General features: G+C 46.1%; 1 protein-coding gene across 1 annotated transcript in view; it reads right to left on the bottom strand.

Moving 5' to 3' along the window:
- Positions 1–18,903, bottom strand: part of PIWIL4 (piwi like RNA-mediated gene silencing 4) — a 413,451-nt gene that overhangs the window by 316,012 nt on the left and 78,536 nt on the right. The window contains exons 6-7 of the mRNA XM_078655965.1: positions 12,416–12,537; positions 10,016–10,096 (exon numbers count right to left, since the gene is read on the bottom strand). Of these exons, the coding sequence (XP_078512091.1) occupies positions 10,016–10,096; positions 12,416–12,537 (203 nt within the window). The remainder of the gene's footprint in view (positions 1–10,015; positions 10,097–12,415; positions 12,538–18,903) is intronic.

Raw genomic sequence — 18,903 nt, 5'->3', positions numbered from 1 at the left:
ACGAGAAAAACTGCCAGGGAAAGAATCGAGATTTAAGTCTATGTTGATCCTTTGGTACCAAGTGTGTTTCTTGTAAAAGGCAAATGTCCGCCTTCGAGTGTTCCAGGAAGGAAAGCACTGCTCTGCGCTTTATCGGGTTATTGAGACCTCTCACGTTAAGCGAGAGAACTGTCAAAGTATGTGTCATTGTGAGTGGGTCGCAGGGTTAGCTAAGCGCGGCATCTGGCCTGCAGTTGTCTGCGGTCGGGTCTTCCCCTGACTGGCGTGGATCGGTCTGTGGATCTGGCTTGCAAGCTCTGAATCCCATGGACAAGGAGGACCCCCCTTCCCTTCCCTCTTCCCCCCCAACACCCCTAGTTCCCAAACACCCATTTCCCCCTCCCCCGCCTCCCCCCCTCTTACCCCTATCCCAACTGTGAGTAAGTCATTAGCGAACATTGTCCCAAGTCCAGTTAATAGTCCAGCTGGACCTGTGGTAGAGTGTATAGTTGACGGGTAGGCAATGGCAACGGCAACCTGTCGGCTCCCCGCCCCACCCCGTCGCCGCTTGGCGGCTGTGCTCGTCCCGGCCCCCAGCACGGTGTCTCATGATATGCTGGCTGTGTCTTTGGACACCTCTTGGATGGCGGCCGCGTGCTCTAGTGCCACTGTCTCGGGGTTTGGCTTATTAACCTTTTTCTTAGGGCGCTTGTGTCTCACTTTTTGCCAGCCCCCTCCAACTCCTGGTAGAAGCGCCGACTGTGACGGGGTGTACTCGAGTCGTCTCCAGGACCCTCCTCCTCGTGTGGGATGCCCAGCAGGTCGCAGGTGTCGTTCAGAGATCTGAGTTGTTGTAGGGACCCGTTCCATTTAAAAATGATGCGGAATGGGTGTCCCCAGGAGTATGGGACCCCCTTCTCCTGTAGAAAGGCCGTAACTGTCTTGAATGCCTGCCGTTTCTGGAGGGCGATAGCGGACAGGTCTTGGAAGAGTTCCACCGCTTGGCCTTGATAAGTGAGGGGTTGTTTGTGCCGGGCCGCCTTCAAGATGCGTTCCTTTTGGGGGAAGTCTGGATGGTAGGCGAGGATATCCGGCGGGGGGGTAGCTGCTCGGCGCGGGAGGCCTACCCTGTGTGCTCTATCGATCCTGATTTCGAAGTCTTCCGGTTCCCCTAGTATGTCTCGGAACAGGCCCTGTAGGTAGGTCGTCACATCCCCCCCTTCAGCCTTTGAAGGCACGTTCCGGACGCGTATGTTATTGCGTCTCGAGCGGTTCTCCAGGTCCTCTGTGTGCGCCTGCAGATCCATTTGTTGCTCCTGGAGTCAAATTATTTCTTGTTGCAGAGCATGCACCTCCTCGCCTCTGGCAATGTCCGCTGTCTCCACTTCCGCCACTCTTTCTCCAATGTCGTCCATATCTCTTCTCAGCTCCTTGTAGCCCCCTGCCAACTCCTGTTTAAGGGTCTGAATATCCTCCTTGAGGGATGTGAATAGGGCTTCCATAAAGGACTTCGTGGCCGGTGCCTCTCCGTCCGCCCGGCCGCCATCTTTGGGTTGAGCCAACGGTGTCTGCTTGTCAGGGCTCTTTTCGCCTTTGGCCGCCCCTTTCACCAGCATGTCTGTGATTGTGCGTCCATTCCGGCGATTGGAAGAGGACATGGTCAAGGTGCAGCTCCCGGCCGAGGGCTCTCCGCCTCCCGGGCTCCACCACAATCCCCGGCTGTCTCGTCGGTGGCGGCCGACTGCCGCGCCTGGCAAGCCTGGTCCGGACCGTTGGATACTGCTCCCTCCATGCCTCCCGATTCAGCTGCACCCAGAGTCACCGCTTCGGGGAGCGGCCGGCCGAGCCCCCTGTCTCCACCTCCTCTTTGCCCACTTATGTCCGAGGCGGAGCGGCTGCGTCGGTGCCCGGGGTGGTCGGCGGTCACCGCCGGTCGTTCACGTCCCGCGTACTTGGGCTGATGGGCCGTCCCCCGGAGCGCGGCGCCTGCGGAAGGCCCGTGGGGACCAAAGCTGCGGTTGCGATCAGTCAGCCGGGGCCTAGCATCTGCATGCAGAGCGCCCGTGCCATCTCCCCTCGTGCCCGGCCGTCTAGGCCGCAATGAGTCAGTTAGGCCGTACGCCGGGGGCACAAGTGTGCCCCCCCCGAGTCCCCAGCTCGCCACCCTCCGCAGTGCTCCTCACCTCCAACCTTCTTGTCGCAGCAGCTTCAGGTCTCGCTGTGTGTGTCCCGGGCCTTCGTCCGGTCGCTTCTCACGCCGGCTCTCGCGTCGTCCCCGGAATTGGCGCTGTGGAGGCTGCTCCGCTACTCAGCTCATCTCGGCCGGGATCCGGGCTGCCGTACACTTCTCCAGCCCCAGCCAGCAATACCGGCCGCCACTCAGGTCGGGGCGCTGTCCGCTGATATCTACAGGGCCCACTCCGCGGTAGGCCCGGGAGCCGGGGCCTCGATTTTCACAGCCCCGTGGAACGCTCCAACCCCTCTCGGTCGGGATGCAGCAGGGAGGGCCGGGCCCCTGATCGCGGACCCCAGGTTGGGGGCAGCGGGCTGCCGGAACGTTGGTAGGCACCCGCGGGAGCCGAATCGGCTCTCGCCCCACTCAGGCAGCGACTGCTGGCTAGCGCGGCGCCGGCGGGCACATCGCGGCATCCGCCATCTTCCCCCGCCGCAGTCTCGAATCCACCTTGCCGCCGGGCCACTCCTGGTCGGATAAGCCCAGCTGCTGTGTCGCCGGTGCAGTCCACTGCGGCGATCAATCGAGGGTCAGTGCTGTGGTGATAGGGGCCGGATCGGCCGTGGTGAGGTGCTTTGAGCGAGGGCCGGGGCAGGGAGCCACAGAGACCTGCGTCCGCTCAGGTCGCCATCATAGCCACGCCCCCGCTTCACCTATTTTTAAAGTAAATTTCTTGTTGATTGCCTGTCCTTTGGTGCCACTACTGACCTAGCTGATGTTACTTTTATACGAGGATAGAAGGAATAAATGCCGAGTGTGGCAGGAAAAAGATTATTATAATACATTATACTAGTAAACTCTTGACTCCAATACTGCTAAGAAGCAGCTTTGTCACAAATAAACGAGTTTACAAGAATGAACCCAACAGCATATTTCTCAGGTTCTGCGAGGCTATTAGTAATAAAATCGTATAGTCACAGCAGACACACTTTTGGATTATAATGAATATTTGGTGTTTTGAAGATCAGTAGGGACAATAACATAAACAAGATATTCTCTTGTGCCCTCTTTCGCTGCCCTTAAATTATAAATCCCTAGGCAATGTTTGTTGACACCTCTCTCTCTCCCCATGTCTCTCTCATTTATTTTTCTCTATTCAGGTTATATCTGCAAAGTTTCATGTTCACCATGGTATTGCCACTTTTGAGGAACCCGAAGGCCAGTCGCTCCTGGCTTAAAGCCTCTGCACTGCAAGTCTTGCATTAAAGAGACGTATCTTCTATCAATCCACCTATAATCTACTTCATCCTCCATTGACCTGGGACTGGGTTTTCCCATTATCAATAAATAAATTACTTCATTCTACCACATCCATCGTTCAGCTATACTTATTCTACTCGGCCAGGAGACTGCCCTTAATACAGTCGACCATACCATCTAGCTTCCTTTGGCACTGCTAGCAGTGTCTGTGAACCGGTCTCCTCTTCCCCGACAATCGATCTTTTTCTGTCTCATGGTGCACAGACATGCCCTCATCTATCCCTCTTTGGTAGGTGCGCCCCCCAATTCTCCATGTTTGTCCCATCACTTCTCTCATTCTATAGATTTACTGCGGGTGATAGTAAACCTCCATCTGTTTTTCTTACCACCTGTATGCTGATAACTTGCATATAATGTTTTCCTTCACCTTTTTCAGACTGTCACAATCTCCACTGTCTCACTTCTAGCAGACAATGAATGGCTCTATGATCCTTTATGCTAATTCTATAACTGAGTTAATTTCTTCATCCAAACGGGTTCCCCAAGGCATCAACAATCAATAGATTGTTGGTACATCAAATGCCTCTACTCCATTTCCTGCTGCCAGGAACCTGGAAATACTAGTTGAAATCAAAATGCACAAGCACTCCTTTAACAACACTATAAAAACTACAGTCAGGTATCAATTGCTCAGTAACAGTAGGAATTGTCCCTTGTCTTATGTAGCTCTCTACAGTCTCTTGCAAGCAACTCTTCTCTCCTGGGCTAAACCTTAATGTTTGCTAGAAGAGTATTTTTCACACTCCCTGATGTCAGCTCACTTCCCATCACAAACACTAGGTGGGTTAGCAGAGTTCCAATCAAGTTCCTTACCTTTAGATTTAAAAGTTAATCCATGACCTATTTCGCACCTGGACAAAGCTCTCAGTCAATTTGCCTTCCTCACCTCTGTACTTTCTTACTGTTTCTCAAAACCAAATCGAACTCTAAGATACCTATAAGGGATGTCACAATCAGAAGAATACCCCTAGACAGCCATATAGAAGGGTCAACCTCTTCCTAAATTGAGCAAAGCTCGTGGATTTTATTCAAAGGTGGAGTATTCATTGAGCAAACTCCCAACATTTCCATTTATTTTCAATCAAAGGCACTCCTTTTAAAAGCAAAGGCCCACTGTTGCTTTTTCTTTACAGGTCTTAGCACGAGGCAAGGTTGATAGATTCTAAGCCTAGCTTTCTAATGTTTCAAATAGCTAAGATAGACCACCATACAGTGTGCCAGAAATGTGGCCGTTTCCAACACAGGTAGCTGATGCAGTCTGCATAGAGCTGGGCTAGTATACTCTCGTCGATTCCTAGCTCCACCAACCAGTGCTGCAACATTCAGAATTTTCTGCAAGAGTCCAAAAATTGTTTGATAGCAACAACAATTAAAAAATATGAATAATCAAGTCTAGGGTCAATTATGCATCTTGTTATCGTAGCTAATTTTTTTTCTTTAAGAAAGAACAATGTTCTTGCTCACCTATACTTTAGATGTTATAAGGCTCACCAAGTATACTACTAGCAGTTACTTTGGACCCACATACAACAGCTCGGTTTTACTGGTGTTGAGTACCATGTAGAACATTTCAGTAAGGTCACAGTAAATTGGTACAGGAAACAAACTAGTGACAAACTTTAAATGCCACATGTGGTCTGCTGTGTACATTTACACTGTTCATATTTATGACAGTAAAAGACTGGCCTTAGGCCTACCATTGTAGCTTGGATGCCTGCAGTCCAAAACGTTACAGTTATGGCTGGATCAATTTGTCCAGGTGAGGTCTGCCCTCCTACATTTACAAATGCTTGATTCTATGCAGGTTACTTATAGCGTAGCCAGTTTTTTGGTAGCCGCAGCACGTATAAATAAAATTAGACTCACCCAGAAGAATTCATTACCAGGATGACATATAACATACTGAGGATTGTCTGAAATTGGGTTGGGCCTATCGATCTATGACACTGATCTTGTCCCTTTTTCTCTTTGTATCAAAGATTTTTACTGCTTTAGATTGTTTAAATGAACTGCAATCATGTGCATATCTTATTTCTGTTTAATTTTAAAGTGTATAATAATGAATTTTGCATTGCTTTTATAGTTTTTATTAACCGAAATAAAGATATTTGACTGACTGGCTGGATCATCTTCTTTAGACTCCACAGCTAGGCGTCTTCAGAATAAATGTGGAACCCTATCCCCTAATCTATCAACGTATCATCAAAAGACTTCATAATGGGGATGTGGCGGCTTGGCAATTCCTTATACAGAATCTATGATTGGTGCTGACATCCACTCAAGGGCTCCCTATGTAGAAAGTGTAGCATATTAATGTTTTGCGCACTAGGACCTTCTTGGTTCTGTGAAGACTCTAAAGAGGAGGCACGTAATATGAGGGGAGGTGTCAGGGTGTGGTTAATGAAAAGTATGATTTAATGTGCAGTGTGTGAATGTATGCTGATGAATAAATTAACGTTTAACCGCAGCTCTGGTGTGGCATGGTTCATCAGCATGCTCCTGGGCTGGGGAAGACGCTACAACTGGCAATGAGTAATGTATACGTGCCGGAGAAGACAAGACTGCTCTCCCTGAGAGTTTGCAAAGATAAGGCAAACTGCTCGTGCATGCCACATGTGCCAGAATAGATGTAGAACTGTCTGCAAGTGGCACATGCGCAGTCAAAGCCCTGCTCCAGCACGTACATGGCTGCTGAAAAGATTGAAGGTCTTGCAGAGGAGCATGTTCAGAACACCTGCCAAAACTGCTGAAGGGGTGGTCGATAGAGACGTTTCAGCGCTTTGCGCCCCAAAATAAACTATTATTCAAACTAAGCCAAAGACAACAATGGCAACAATAAGGTACGTAAGATTGAATAGCCCTCCACAGTGAGTACATTTTCTGACATTGTGCTACCTCAGTTTAATCACAAGGCTGGTGCTTGCAGAAGTTGACGGTGCTAGGAAAAGCAGTCTGAACAGTATGTGCTCTCAATGGCAGCAGAGGAGATTGCGAAATGCAATGCAGCCGGTGTGCCAGAAGCCACCACCGCCTTTCAACACTTCTAAGAAACAGACCATTGGTGCCAGGTGGACTACATGTATCAAAACATTTGATGACTTCATAGATGCCCTAGAGGAAAAAAATGACAAGTAGATCATCAAATATTTAAAAAACCTTACGGGTGATGGAGAGAGAGAAGTGCTAAAGAAAACCTCACAGACTGTTGTAAAATTGTACCAAAAGGTAAAGGAAGCATTGGAGTCCATGTTCAAACCAATTTTGAATGTCAACTATGAAAGGTATGTCTTCAACCAAGCATAACAACAAGTTGGTGAAACAATGGACAAGTTGTTGAAAGACTCCATGCACTCATTAAACAGTACAAGTTGTGTCACTTCACTGACGAAGAAGTAATGCATCTGAAACCCATTGATGGTTGCCTTTCAGATTATTATGATTGATTATTATTTGGTTATTCGATATAGCGAACAACTCACTCCCGAAGGAGTATCTCGGCGCTGCACTGCACAAGAAGCGAAAAGGAGAGAGTTTAAAACAACCCAGTCTTAAGCCACTTCTTAAAGTAGGGGAAATCTGGGAAAGAGCAAAAGCTAAGAGGGAGTTTATTCCAGTGATAGGGAGCTGTGTATGACAAAGATCTTGAGGTATGGATATGAGGGATCACCAGAAGCGCCTTTTCCGAAGAACTCAGACAACTTGAGGGAAGGTTAAGATTTAGTAGAGAAGACATATATGTGGAGTGTTGTGGCTCACTGGTTCGAGGCGGCAGACCCGGCAGCAGAGGATGGCCCGGGACCAGGGTTCAATTCCCGACGCGGCAGGGTCGTGGACCAGGGTCAGCGGACTCGATAATTCTCACCTCGGTGCCTACTCTAACCAGGGATCACACTCGGCAACTCTGGGCATTAGCTTGCCTCATCTCCACAACGGCCCCCCACATACGCCGGGAATGCCTGGTTTCACCTTGGAGATACCCAGTAGGGACCATCTCACAGGGAAAGCCAGGACGGGTTCCCCAGCGGTCTACAGCGTGGGGTGATTCATGCGCTTTACAAGACATCATTACATTACATTACATTACATATAAACTGGGTGAGTCTTAAAAAGAGCTTTGTGTGTCAAACAACAGTTTGAAGATGGCACGCATCTTAATAGGCAGCCAATGAAGCTTTTAAAGGATCAGAGGGGAACGGGAGTGAGAAGGAAGATCACAGATTAGCCGCATGTCAGTTTTCTGGACCACCTGCATTTTGGACAGAAGATTGTCAACAGGGCCTTCCCATAGTTCAGGCAACTGGTGATGAGAACCTGGACAAGAGTCTTCCTAGCGGTGTCTGAAAGTCATGGAAGGGCTTTTTTTCAGAGCCTCATGGTATCGAAACAGATGCCGCAGGTGGAGCTAACTTGTTCTTTCATGGATAAAGATTGATCTAACCTCACACCAAGATTTTTTACTTCCTGTGCAGGAGCCGAGCCGAGTTGTACGGGCCACCAGTTGGCTGACCATATATTGGTTGCTTTGCCAAATAGCATAATTTCAGTCTTGTTGCTGTTTAACTGGAGACAGTTGTTACTCATCCAAACAGCAACTTCCATCATGAAGTTTGCAAATTTACTCTTCACCCTGTCAGAATGAGGACCAAAGAAGAACAGTAGTTGAGTATCATATGCGCATGACATGCCCTGCACACCGCAGGCTCTAACAATTCGTTTAGAAGGCACATGCTGAGAGAAGCACACAGACTAGAGAAAAAGCTGATGGCTGCCAGAGCAGAAGAATGAGCAGACCAACAAGCTGCTGACATATAAGCAAGCACTGCAGACAATGAATATGCATTGACTGTGAAAAGCAATCACAAGCATAAACAAGATACATGCATGTCGCTGTTTTTCATGAAAGCAAAGCTATGCTCCAGATGTGGATTTTCATTTTCCCTCGAAGGCAAATGTCCAGCCATCAGACAAGTCTGCAAAGGCTGTGCGAAAGAGAACTATTTCATAACTGTGTTCATTAAGTATTTTCAATATTTAATAACATAATTATACAATTAAAATGAATACATTCACACCTTTAATTTGTTTTTATGAATAATGAATTGAAAAATTACATAACATACAATTAACCAATTAAAAAGTTTTGAATATTATGAATTAAATTAACAAATAATTAACACAACTAATAATTTAATTAACAATTACATTTTACACTTTGTAAAAATAATTTAAATATATATTTATACACATATAAATAACTTCCCATCCTACTCCTCTACAAGCCAAACTGTAAATAATGTTAAAAAAGTACACTTAAAAACACTTTAAAAATATGACCAAAACAATAAAACTTCTAAAAAATTGCAAACAACTAAATTAGCATATTAATAACTTACAACAAACACAATCATAAAGCATTACAAAATAATGCAAAATCGATTATGTATAAAAGATATTAAACACTTAAAAAATCAATACTTTTTGTACCACAATTTTCTCGTACACCGCAATACTATTTGAATATATTTTTGCCTCATAATATTTTTGAGATTATATTAACGTCATGCCTTGAAAATGCCCTGAAACATGCGTCACATTCAAATATCGGTGAAGTAGCAACAATGTTGCACGTTGTATAGGGGCTTGTAGCACATCAACCCATGATACTCCAGGTGACAGGGGATCCAGTCATAATGATATGCCCAGCATCAATAACACTGTGCCCCATAATACTGGGCAACTTGTGGAGGCCTTAGTTGTGATGTACAAATATTCTACCACTCAGTCAGAACTTCTGCTGCTATCTCAAAGGCACTAATACCATATTTGTCCGACAACTGACATTGCTTAGCAAATAAATTAATCAAAAGCACACAGTGTACAATATCTTTCTAGGCGGATGTCCAAGCTGTTCTTTAAAACAATACCACTTCCAAGAATCTACTTTTAATAGCGTTAATTAATGATGTGGAAGGTGCAATGTTCTTTTTTTTTTTTTAGAAGATAGGAATGACATTTTTACCACTCGCCATTGTTACACACCCTTGCCTTTGGCTACAGACACATGAACTAGGTAGCATGCTATTACTTTGTCATGATGCAATCGTCAATATTTGTCAAAGTTACCGAGGAGAAGACTTGGGCTGTCGCAAAATGAATCTACCACATCAGGAGCAACCCGTGCAGGTAAGAGCAGTGGGGCAGGGTGAGGAGGGAGTCGACAAATTACACAGCAGTGTGGCGAACGCAAGAGAAGCGATTACATTTTTTTAAATTTAATTTTCTGTCGTCGTCGTCTGTCGACTCCACCCCAAACCCTCCCAACCATCCTTACCTGCACGAGAGGCTCCTGTACTAAATTGCTATTGCACTTAACTTGCTGGTTATATATAAAGTATCAAAATGTACAATTCGTATTGTATGAGTTAAAATGGTGACAGCAGCTCTGTTAAGTGTATTTGAAATCCTTGTAAGCTATACAAGCATACCAATTTAATAAAAAAAAACATATAAACCAATAAAGAACAATAGCGAAAATCAACATACTTGTGCTGGGGAATTTCCACGGGGTCTTTTGGACTGTAATAGTTTCGTCCCACTTGATACATGGCCAGTATTTTCAAGACCCTAAAAGAGATTAGAACATTTTTAGACATGTTTCATTCGCTGAACAGATCAGTAATAATAAAATTATGAACCAAGATTGTTTTTTATCAACTTGTTGGTTTTATCCTCCTAAAAACAACATACCACAACCCTTAAGCAACCCACTGCGTTATTTCTCATGCTCCAAGCTGTAAATATGTTAATGTTTCAGAGGAAATTAAGCCGTGTTTGCGCAAAGGGACAAATAGCAACGCTTCTTTATATTTTTCAAACTTTTAGGTTGATTTTCTTTCAGATGTTTTTCTTATTTTTGTGCAGAAAACTATTTCTATGAGAATTCATGTTCAATGTAAATAATAAGTTTTATGTCAACCTTAACTAATGGTATGAAAGCTTCTTAGCTCTTGCCACAGTCACATCTACCAGACACTGTTCATCGTGTGGTACTGGTATAGAAGGGTTAGGTAACGAACATGCTATCCCCGTCTTAATCTTTCTTCGAGGAATTTAAATCACATAAGTTTTCCCTTAGCCTTCATGTTAGACACATTTACCTGACACAGGAATATGTAGGTCCCTTTGCCAAGCAGTGCCATGCAGGAGCCTCTGGAAGAGTAATGCATGAACGATTGAGAGGCAAAAAGTTGACTTTTTCAGGAAAAGATGCAAGTGCAGTCCCTGTGCATTCTCACAGTGAGGCCTTCTGTATCTTTGCTGCCACTAACAGACAATTTCCCCTGCTGCTTAATCGTTGAGCCACAAGCCAACCACAAATCCATGTATCATCAGTGCTGTATTGTCTCTTCAACTGCACATGGAGACTTGTGTGCACACTGAAGCACCATCCACTGAGCTTAGCAGTTTGCTTCCTAACTTCCAATGTTTGGACTGGCCCCTTTTGCTTACACAAATACCATACCTAGCATTGGCCTGCGTACAATCTTGTAAATCTGGGCCCATCACAGGACATGTCCTCAGAAAGAAGAAAGAAAATATTTTTTCCATCAAAGGGCAACCATGGCCAATGTCAGGACCCCGCAGGCACCCACTCACAAGGCAACGAAACAGAATGTCGCCTTCTGAATATATGGTCCTTTCAGTGACTGACCGCATAAGGGAAGGGCCTGTGTGTGGCTTTTTCACACTTGAAATAAAGTAGTGAACAGAATGCTTCTCTAATGTAGATTGACTCATCTCATGTTAGTAACTGTTGGAAGGAAGAATTTGAGAGGATAGTGGGATTTATTTATTTATTTCCTTTTTTAATATGCACACACTAGTCTCAGCACATGCCAATATGATTTGCAGCTCTGTTGTGAGTTGGAAGAAACGTCAGTCTTTGACAATGTCATTGAGAATGAAGTCCTGAAAAAGCCTTGAGTGTGAGTGGATCCACAGTCAATGCTGACCTACTGGAGTGAATAAATCCAACCAATTTTAGATGCAATGATGGGTTGACTATCATGCAGAAAGAAGCTTATGGGGCTGTAAATCAAACTTCCCTCACATTCAGACATATTCTCAAAACATGTTCAGAAAAATACTACCGCTGGCCCGCACTGTGGGTAACCAACACTAAAATGCCCCGACTCTGTGCCACAGGCTGGAAGTGTATATGTATTGAGCACTAGCATGTGTCACGGATTCAGGACAGCTTTAGCCCTCTGCAAAATTCAACTATCAATCTAGTCTACTTTCTTTCTCAGACATAGTTCCTACTCAGTGTTGCACCATGATATCATGGTAGTAGTATTGGCCTGCAGAAAGGTGACAGCAACATCGACTCCAAAATATAATTACGGCATTGTTAATAATAGTAAATTTAAACTTATCTTGACAATACATTGGTTGCTAATATTATGGTCAATATGCATCATGATACATATATATCGTTACATACAAGTGTTGACTTTAATTCCTATTTTTAAATGTGCCACTCTTGCTGAGCCTGTGGGAAACCATCCTTCATCTTGGCATTTTTAATCTTTTTCCTCTATTTACTGAGCAGCTAATGAACATTTTAAACCTTTGGAAATATTTGAAAATGTGATCACCCATTCAATAGTGATATGGAGCAACATCAATGTTAACCCCGTCGGGGCTGATGACGAGCTCAGCTCGTCATGAGCGTAACGTGCCGTGCGCTGATGACGAGCTGAGCTCGTCATGTAACGCGGTAAATTTAAAAACTCAGCACGCAGCAGGAAAACCGCTAGCGCGCATGCGATTAAATCACCCAAAACTGCAGTGAATAAAAAGAATGTAGACCCACTACCTGCAAATTCAAGCTAGCTAAAGGAAACAATAAAAAAGGAAAATACAGCATTATTCACTACTTACTTTTTAAAGATGATATTGAAAAACTGAATGCACACTGGGGACCCCGAAGGCAGCTGGTTGGTTAGAGTAATAGTTATCTTTATACTCTCACCACTTTTTGTTACTGTTGTAAATTCAGTGACCTATTGAAAGAGTGCAAAATATGTTATTAGTGTGCAGTTTACTGGAGTTATTAATGTACTGAAGTGAAATCTGTTGCGAGTGTAGCAATAAATCAACTACCATTTCACTGAGCTTTACAATAAGATAAACACACTGTATATCTGCGTAAAATAAAAGATGGCATGTGGACAAAGCATGAATCACAAATTACTCACTGCAATTACTAAGGGCCATATGTATAAAACTATTTTGAGGTTGCAAAAGTGCTGAACGCAAAAAGGCATTTTAGTATGTCTGAATCCCAAATTGAGATTTGGTAACATGTTACTGAATTGCAATTTGGAACTGCGAATACACACGGATTCGGTATTTGGAAGGGGAGTGCTTAGCACATCCCTTCCAAATACCGAATCTGAATGGGATGTTTTAACCGCATCGCTGCGGCGCATTTTCCCGCTGTGTGCTAAAGTTTTTAAAAGCTCAGCTCGTCATGAGCGTACGAGAGGTGTACCTCATGACGAGCTGAGCTCGTCATCAGCGTCGATGTGGTTAATGTTTTGCAACTGAATTCCAGTTGCAAAACATTCATATTTTACTCCCAAAGCAGAGGGGCGACGCTCCTCTACATCAAAAGCGGAGCCGCCCCTGATTATACCTTGCCAAGTCCTTGATCATTTTTCTTTTTCCCTTTTCCTTTTCTCCACTGTCACAGAGCATAATTTTTTGAGCTGAACATTTTAGAATTTCATTTTTAGAATTGAATTTGTTGTTTTCCAGTAAGGGCCCGATTATGAGTTTGGTAGTGCAGCCCCGGGTCCGCCCTGCCGCCGCCCCTCCAAACCCGTGGTGAGACCACTCCAGATTATGAGTGTTTCTCGTGTTTGCCAGGCTTTTATTGGGCGTTCCCAAGGCAGTGCCTTTTGAAACAGGCAACGCAATGGGAACGCCAAAAAGTTCCAGCACTGCATGGACTGAAAAGTCCATGCTGTGCAGGAGCTGGTGTGCATGTACACAGGGGGGCACCTGTTCTGCCCCCCTGTGTGCATCCACAGGTCGCAGAGGCACCAGGGGGCCCTGAGGGCTTCCTTTTTTCCTATCTGCCAGGATTTCCATGGATTGAGAACCTCCATGTAAACCCCAGCGGAGAGGTAACTCATAATATGCTTGACCGGACCACTGCAGTCCCGCCAATCATATTTATGCGTCTACACCGCTGCAACACTGGGAAGGAACGGTCTCACTGGCAGCTGGCAGCTGCGGCAGGGTTGTACCGGTCTCACTGCCCGGACTCGTAATCGGGCAGTCAGGAGACTTTCGCACCCCGCAAGACAGGCGGTACTCTGACTGCCAGACCTGTAATCAGGCCCTTAGTTTTATTGCAGCACAAAACAATTATGCTATAGTATAGTATAGGCGGAGGGGTGACCAAGCACCAAGCAGCATGACTGATTGAACGCTCCTTAACAGCGTTCCTGCCAGCAACAGAAAAACCCTGATTTAATCCATACCCATTGGGAGTCGTCTTTGCCTCCACATACCCGCAGTGCTGTCTGCAGTATGGGGGGCCCGTACCAGACTGTAAAAAACACCTTATGTGCCCGACTGCACCAAAATGAGGGAAACGGACTGGGTCACATCGAGCCTTGCGATTCTGCTGCTGACTGCTCTGAGACCCCCAGCTGCAGTGGTGGGATGCTGCGGCTCTTACGATGTGAGTACAACATAGGGCAGTGCTGGGCTGGGAGGACGATGCAGGGGAAGTAGACTCCCTGCTAGCAGCAACTTAGGGAGCTGGGAGGCCATGACAAGGCCCTGCATGTACACTATGAGATGCAACACCGAAACACCTGTCCCGTGTCGGAATAACGCTGTCAGAAAAGACGGCAAGCTGCACTGCATTGTGGGCCAAAGGACTGAGATTTAAGAGGCGCCCAAATTGTACCGCCAAACAGCTAAAGACGGAGAATCTCATACCTAAAAATGGACAGTGTATCTCCATGCCACCTGGGTGGCCAGTGAACTCTGGGCAACCAGTGAACTCTGGTTGAATGCCTGGCTGGCTCGGCCCACCTACAAGACTCCTGCGGACATGGGGACCTGCCCAAGGGAAGATAACAGTGGGGACTGGCCGTCAGAGTGCTTGTGGCACAGCGCCATCCCGTGGGCTAGACTGAAGCCTCTCGCCCTGTGACGGGGAGTGCAACCCTTCTAGCAGTACGAAAAAACCCTGAGACATGGCGCGCAATACCGACTTGATTCTGTGCTGGGACCTTCCCCCTTTGATAAGCCCCAGCACATCCCCGAACACCAGCCACATAACAGTACTCTCAAACACATAACTGATGCGGCCTCCCCTCCAGGGGATGTAAGCTGCGCAGAGACTGCTTGGCTGGAGGGGGGCACCCATGGGAGACCGCCAGAGGCGCAGATGTGACATGTTCAGGCTGGGTCCCACAACAATTCATTTGGTTGACCGCTGATGAGTTATTAGCCCTGCCTGAAGAGAAGTCTGGACAGGGGGACCCCCTGGCCAGTTCTATATACCCGTGGTATCATGGACTACTGCTGAGTACTGAAGAGGGGTATGACAGCACCCTCTCCCTCAATGGAGTGTGATTCCAAGTCTTCTGCTGTGAGAAGCGCTCCCCTGAGTTTCGGCTCCTGGAGGTCGGGGTCAGAGCCAGAGTGACTAAAGCTAAAGAAACCCATCCCCCAAAAGATTGTCTGGGAGATCCGGAGAAGAGGAGGCCCCACCGGTGCAGTGCAGGCGAGTGGCTCTTAGATTGGTGGCTGAATTTCCCAGTACAATGGGGAAAGAGAAGGCGACTAAACCTGCAAAGTCCAACATAATTGTAAACTACACCCATACCATGCAGTCTGAAGGTCCACCCAAGGAAGATACGGAGAAGGGGCTGGAAAGAGGCGACAGAGCAGCACCAAACACTGCACCAACATTCTCAGATCTAGTGATGGCGATACAGAGCTCCAGAGATGGGCTGTTTACAAAGCTAGACTCAATGCAATTAAAGTCAATCTGTTTCATAATGACCTTGGAAAGGTGACGGGCTGGGTCACTGCTGCAGAGCAGAATGGGGATATCCTACAGCATGAGGTTCATACCCTTAATGACACAGTCTCTACCCTCCAGAAGCTGACCGTCCAACTCAATGAACGAATAGAAAATGCAGAAGGTAGAGTCCAAAGGAAAAATTTACTATTTGTAGGGTTCCCCGAGAAAACTGAAGGGCAGTTGACCTAAGAAGACTGGATGACAAATAACCTGCATCCACGATTGAGAGAGCCCACAGGGCACTGGCACCCCCACAAAACCCAGAGCCCCTCCAAGAACCATAATTGCCCGCCGGTTTAATTTACGGGATCAAGACGCTATACTTCAGTATGTTAGATTACAAGGTACACCGTTGTTCAAGGGGGAACCCATTTCAATCTTTCCCGACTATACACAAAAAGTCCAGGAACAACAGAAAACTTTCCTATCTGTTAAAGAATGGATGAGAGATTTAAATCTGAAGGATAGCTTGATATTTCCTGCACAACTGCATGTCCTACATGGAGGGAAGATGCTTTTTTTCTTCAATCTCGGAGAGGCCCGCGATTGGGTGGACATATTGGCGAGGGAAGTGAAGCAGAGATTAGATGAGGCTGAGCACACGGAGACAATCAGCCCACCTAAAACAGCAGAATAACCACAGAAGCTTGGGTGATGCGCGGACACCATGGGGAATCGTGGTGTATTCAGATGGTACTCTACGCAACACTGCGGTTGTCCCGGACTCAAGAGACTCCTTCCAGAGTTGCCGTAGCAATCTGAGGATCTGTTGTGCTTACCTGATGGGGCTGAAACTGAAGCTGACACTGTTTGAACTATGAACAGTCAGGTACTAGGAACTCTGGTGCATATAGTTGCTGGGTGTAGAGTGGGAAAACCTACTAAAAATACAATGGGATCACACTAACTGAATAGCTAAATATGCTAGCAGGAGGAAAGTTTGAGAGGGGTGCAGACAAGGAAGGGGAGCTTCAGTACTTTGGCCTTGCACCTCCACTGGGGTCCGCTCTCTAGCAAAGTGCAAAGGTTTTAGCAGGCTTAGAGCTCGATTTAGATATTGGGGGATGTGTTACACCATCACAATGGTGATGGATATCCCATCCGCAGAAATATAAATCCCATTATATCCCATGGTTATGATGGAGCCCTTAATTTGTTCTTTCACTGATAAATGGTGCAGGGGCTGGGGCGATGGAAGCTGGTTCCTGACTGGCCTGTTGCTGGAATGGACAATAGCATTGAGCTGCTCAGGGGGAGGGAGGAATTGGGGGGATATACTGTTTTGAAAGGTTTGTAGAGTTCGGGAATTATATGCTGCTCTTGTACAATGTGGTCTAGATTGCTGCACCCACAGGGATTGGACCTGTGGTGGAATGTAACAGATGTCTATTGGTTGGGGGGATGGTTGAAGATGATTGGAAATGGTGGAACATGCAATTAAATTCATGACTAGGGGTATAGCCCAGTATAAGAAACACAGCAGGGTGTGTGCATATTTGAGACATTATAAAGTGGCCATTCCATTCTTATAGGAAACAAGTGTGTGGGGGACTGTATTCCTTGACTTCGTTACAGGTGGAGACGACAACTCTATGCCACATCCTAACCTGGGTTTCCCCATGGTACATTAATATAGATGGCTCCGTAGTTTCCCTTTCATTACAGAGGACATATCCTTGACCCGGAATGTAGATATGTGATATTAAATGGTGATCTGGATGGTCAGGAGGTGACCCTCGTAAATGTATATACACCACACATCAACTGTCCAGACTTCAATGCTGGAGTGACAGCGGCCGCATCAAAGTACCTCTCTGCAGACATCAATTGTCAGGGATCTGTAACTGGGTCCTAGATGGAACACCTGACAGAGATCCACCCAGACGCCATTCTAAGCCAAAAATGACAAGGGCCTTACAGGACATGATGCAAGGACTCCACCTCTTAGATATGTGGAGAGAAACCCCCCCCCGGCAAAGAAAATAAACTCATGCTACACATCTGTGGTCGGGGACTCACAACCAGTTGGACTATTGTTTGGTCTCCAATGTATTGGCACAAGGAGTTAAGGATATATCCTATTTGAGCCCATAAATGTTGGATCATTCCCTGTTTTGATGAGATTTGCAGGACAACATAGGCACACAGCAATTCCACTGTGGAGGTTAAGAGCGGAGGCACTATCAGTCCCCCTATTTGAAGCAACTGTTAATAAGGTGATATCACATTACTTTGAGAAGAAAAAGGGTAGGGCAAGTAGTAGAGCACTGGACTGGGAATCAAGTAAAGTAGTACTGGTCTCCGAGTGGTGTGCCTAAAGCCAACATATGGGACTAGACGACAGCTGGAAAGGGACATTCAAAAACACGAATGCGAGTTAGGCGCAATAGAGAAAGTGCTGCATGCACATCTAGCTACAGTGGCAGAATGATGGGAGGACTACAAGGTGGTACTAGATGATTGGTGCCGGCTCAAGAAGTATACCGATACAACATACGGACAAAGGATACATGCAAAGGTTGACAAGACTGGAGTGATGCTTGCATGACTGATCAGACAGGAGCATCAATATTGACATTATATAATGATACAAGTTCCCTAGTTAGCACCCAGCAGGCTATTAATGAGGTGTTCAAAACATCTGAGCATGACCTATGCTGCTTGGGGAGTGGGTTTGGGGGAACAAGTAATAGAGTACCTAGCAGAAATACCGCTTCCGAGCCTATTCCCAGAAGACCATGAAAAACTGGAAAGCCCCATCACCTGAGAACAGATTTTTTTAAGCAATCGAGAGTATGAAAACTGCAAAAACTCCAGGCAGCAATGGGCTGCATGCGGAATTATATCACCGATATGCTGACCAGGTGGCCCATGAACTACTGGAGGTCCATAAGGAGGCCAGCCAAAAAGGTAACCTACTGCATACAATGTGGGAGGTTTTAGTTGTAATGGTACACAAACCAAGCAAAGACTCAATGGGGGCCTCCTCATGTAGCCCAATATCATTATTAAATGTAGATGTTAAGCTGTTTAGTAGCATACTGGTGATGCGCCTGCTTTTCAATCTTGCAGATTTAATTCACACAGACCAGTCAGGTTTATTCCACAGCGAAGTACGCTACATAATCTGAGAAGACTCTCGCTCGTGTATTACACCCCGTAACTGCTGAAGGACATTTACGCCTTAGACCATCTGAATATCGAGCAGGCGTTTGATTCATTAGATTGGAACTACCTCTGGCAGGTGCTATGGAAGATTTACACGGACCCATGCGCTAGGGTAAGGTCGGGTAAGGAAGCCTCCTTGCTACAGAGG

Source organism: Lissotriton helveticus, chromosome 8 (assembly GCF_964261635.1).
Source record: "Lissotriton helveticus chromosome 8, aLisHel1.1, whole genome shotgun sequence".
NCBI classification, from domain to species: Eukaryota; Metazoa; Chordata; class Amphibia; order Caudata; family Salamandridae; genus Lissotriton; species Lissotriton helveticus.
This window is presented reverse-complemented; position numbering and strand designations above follow the sequence as displayed.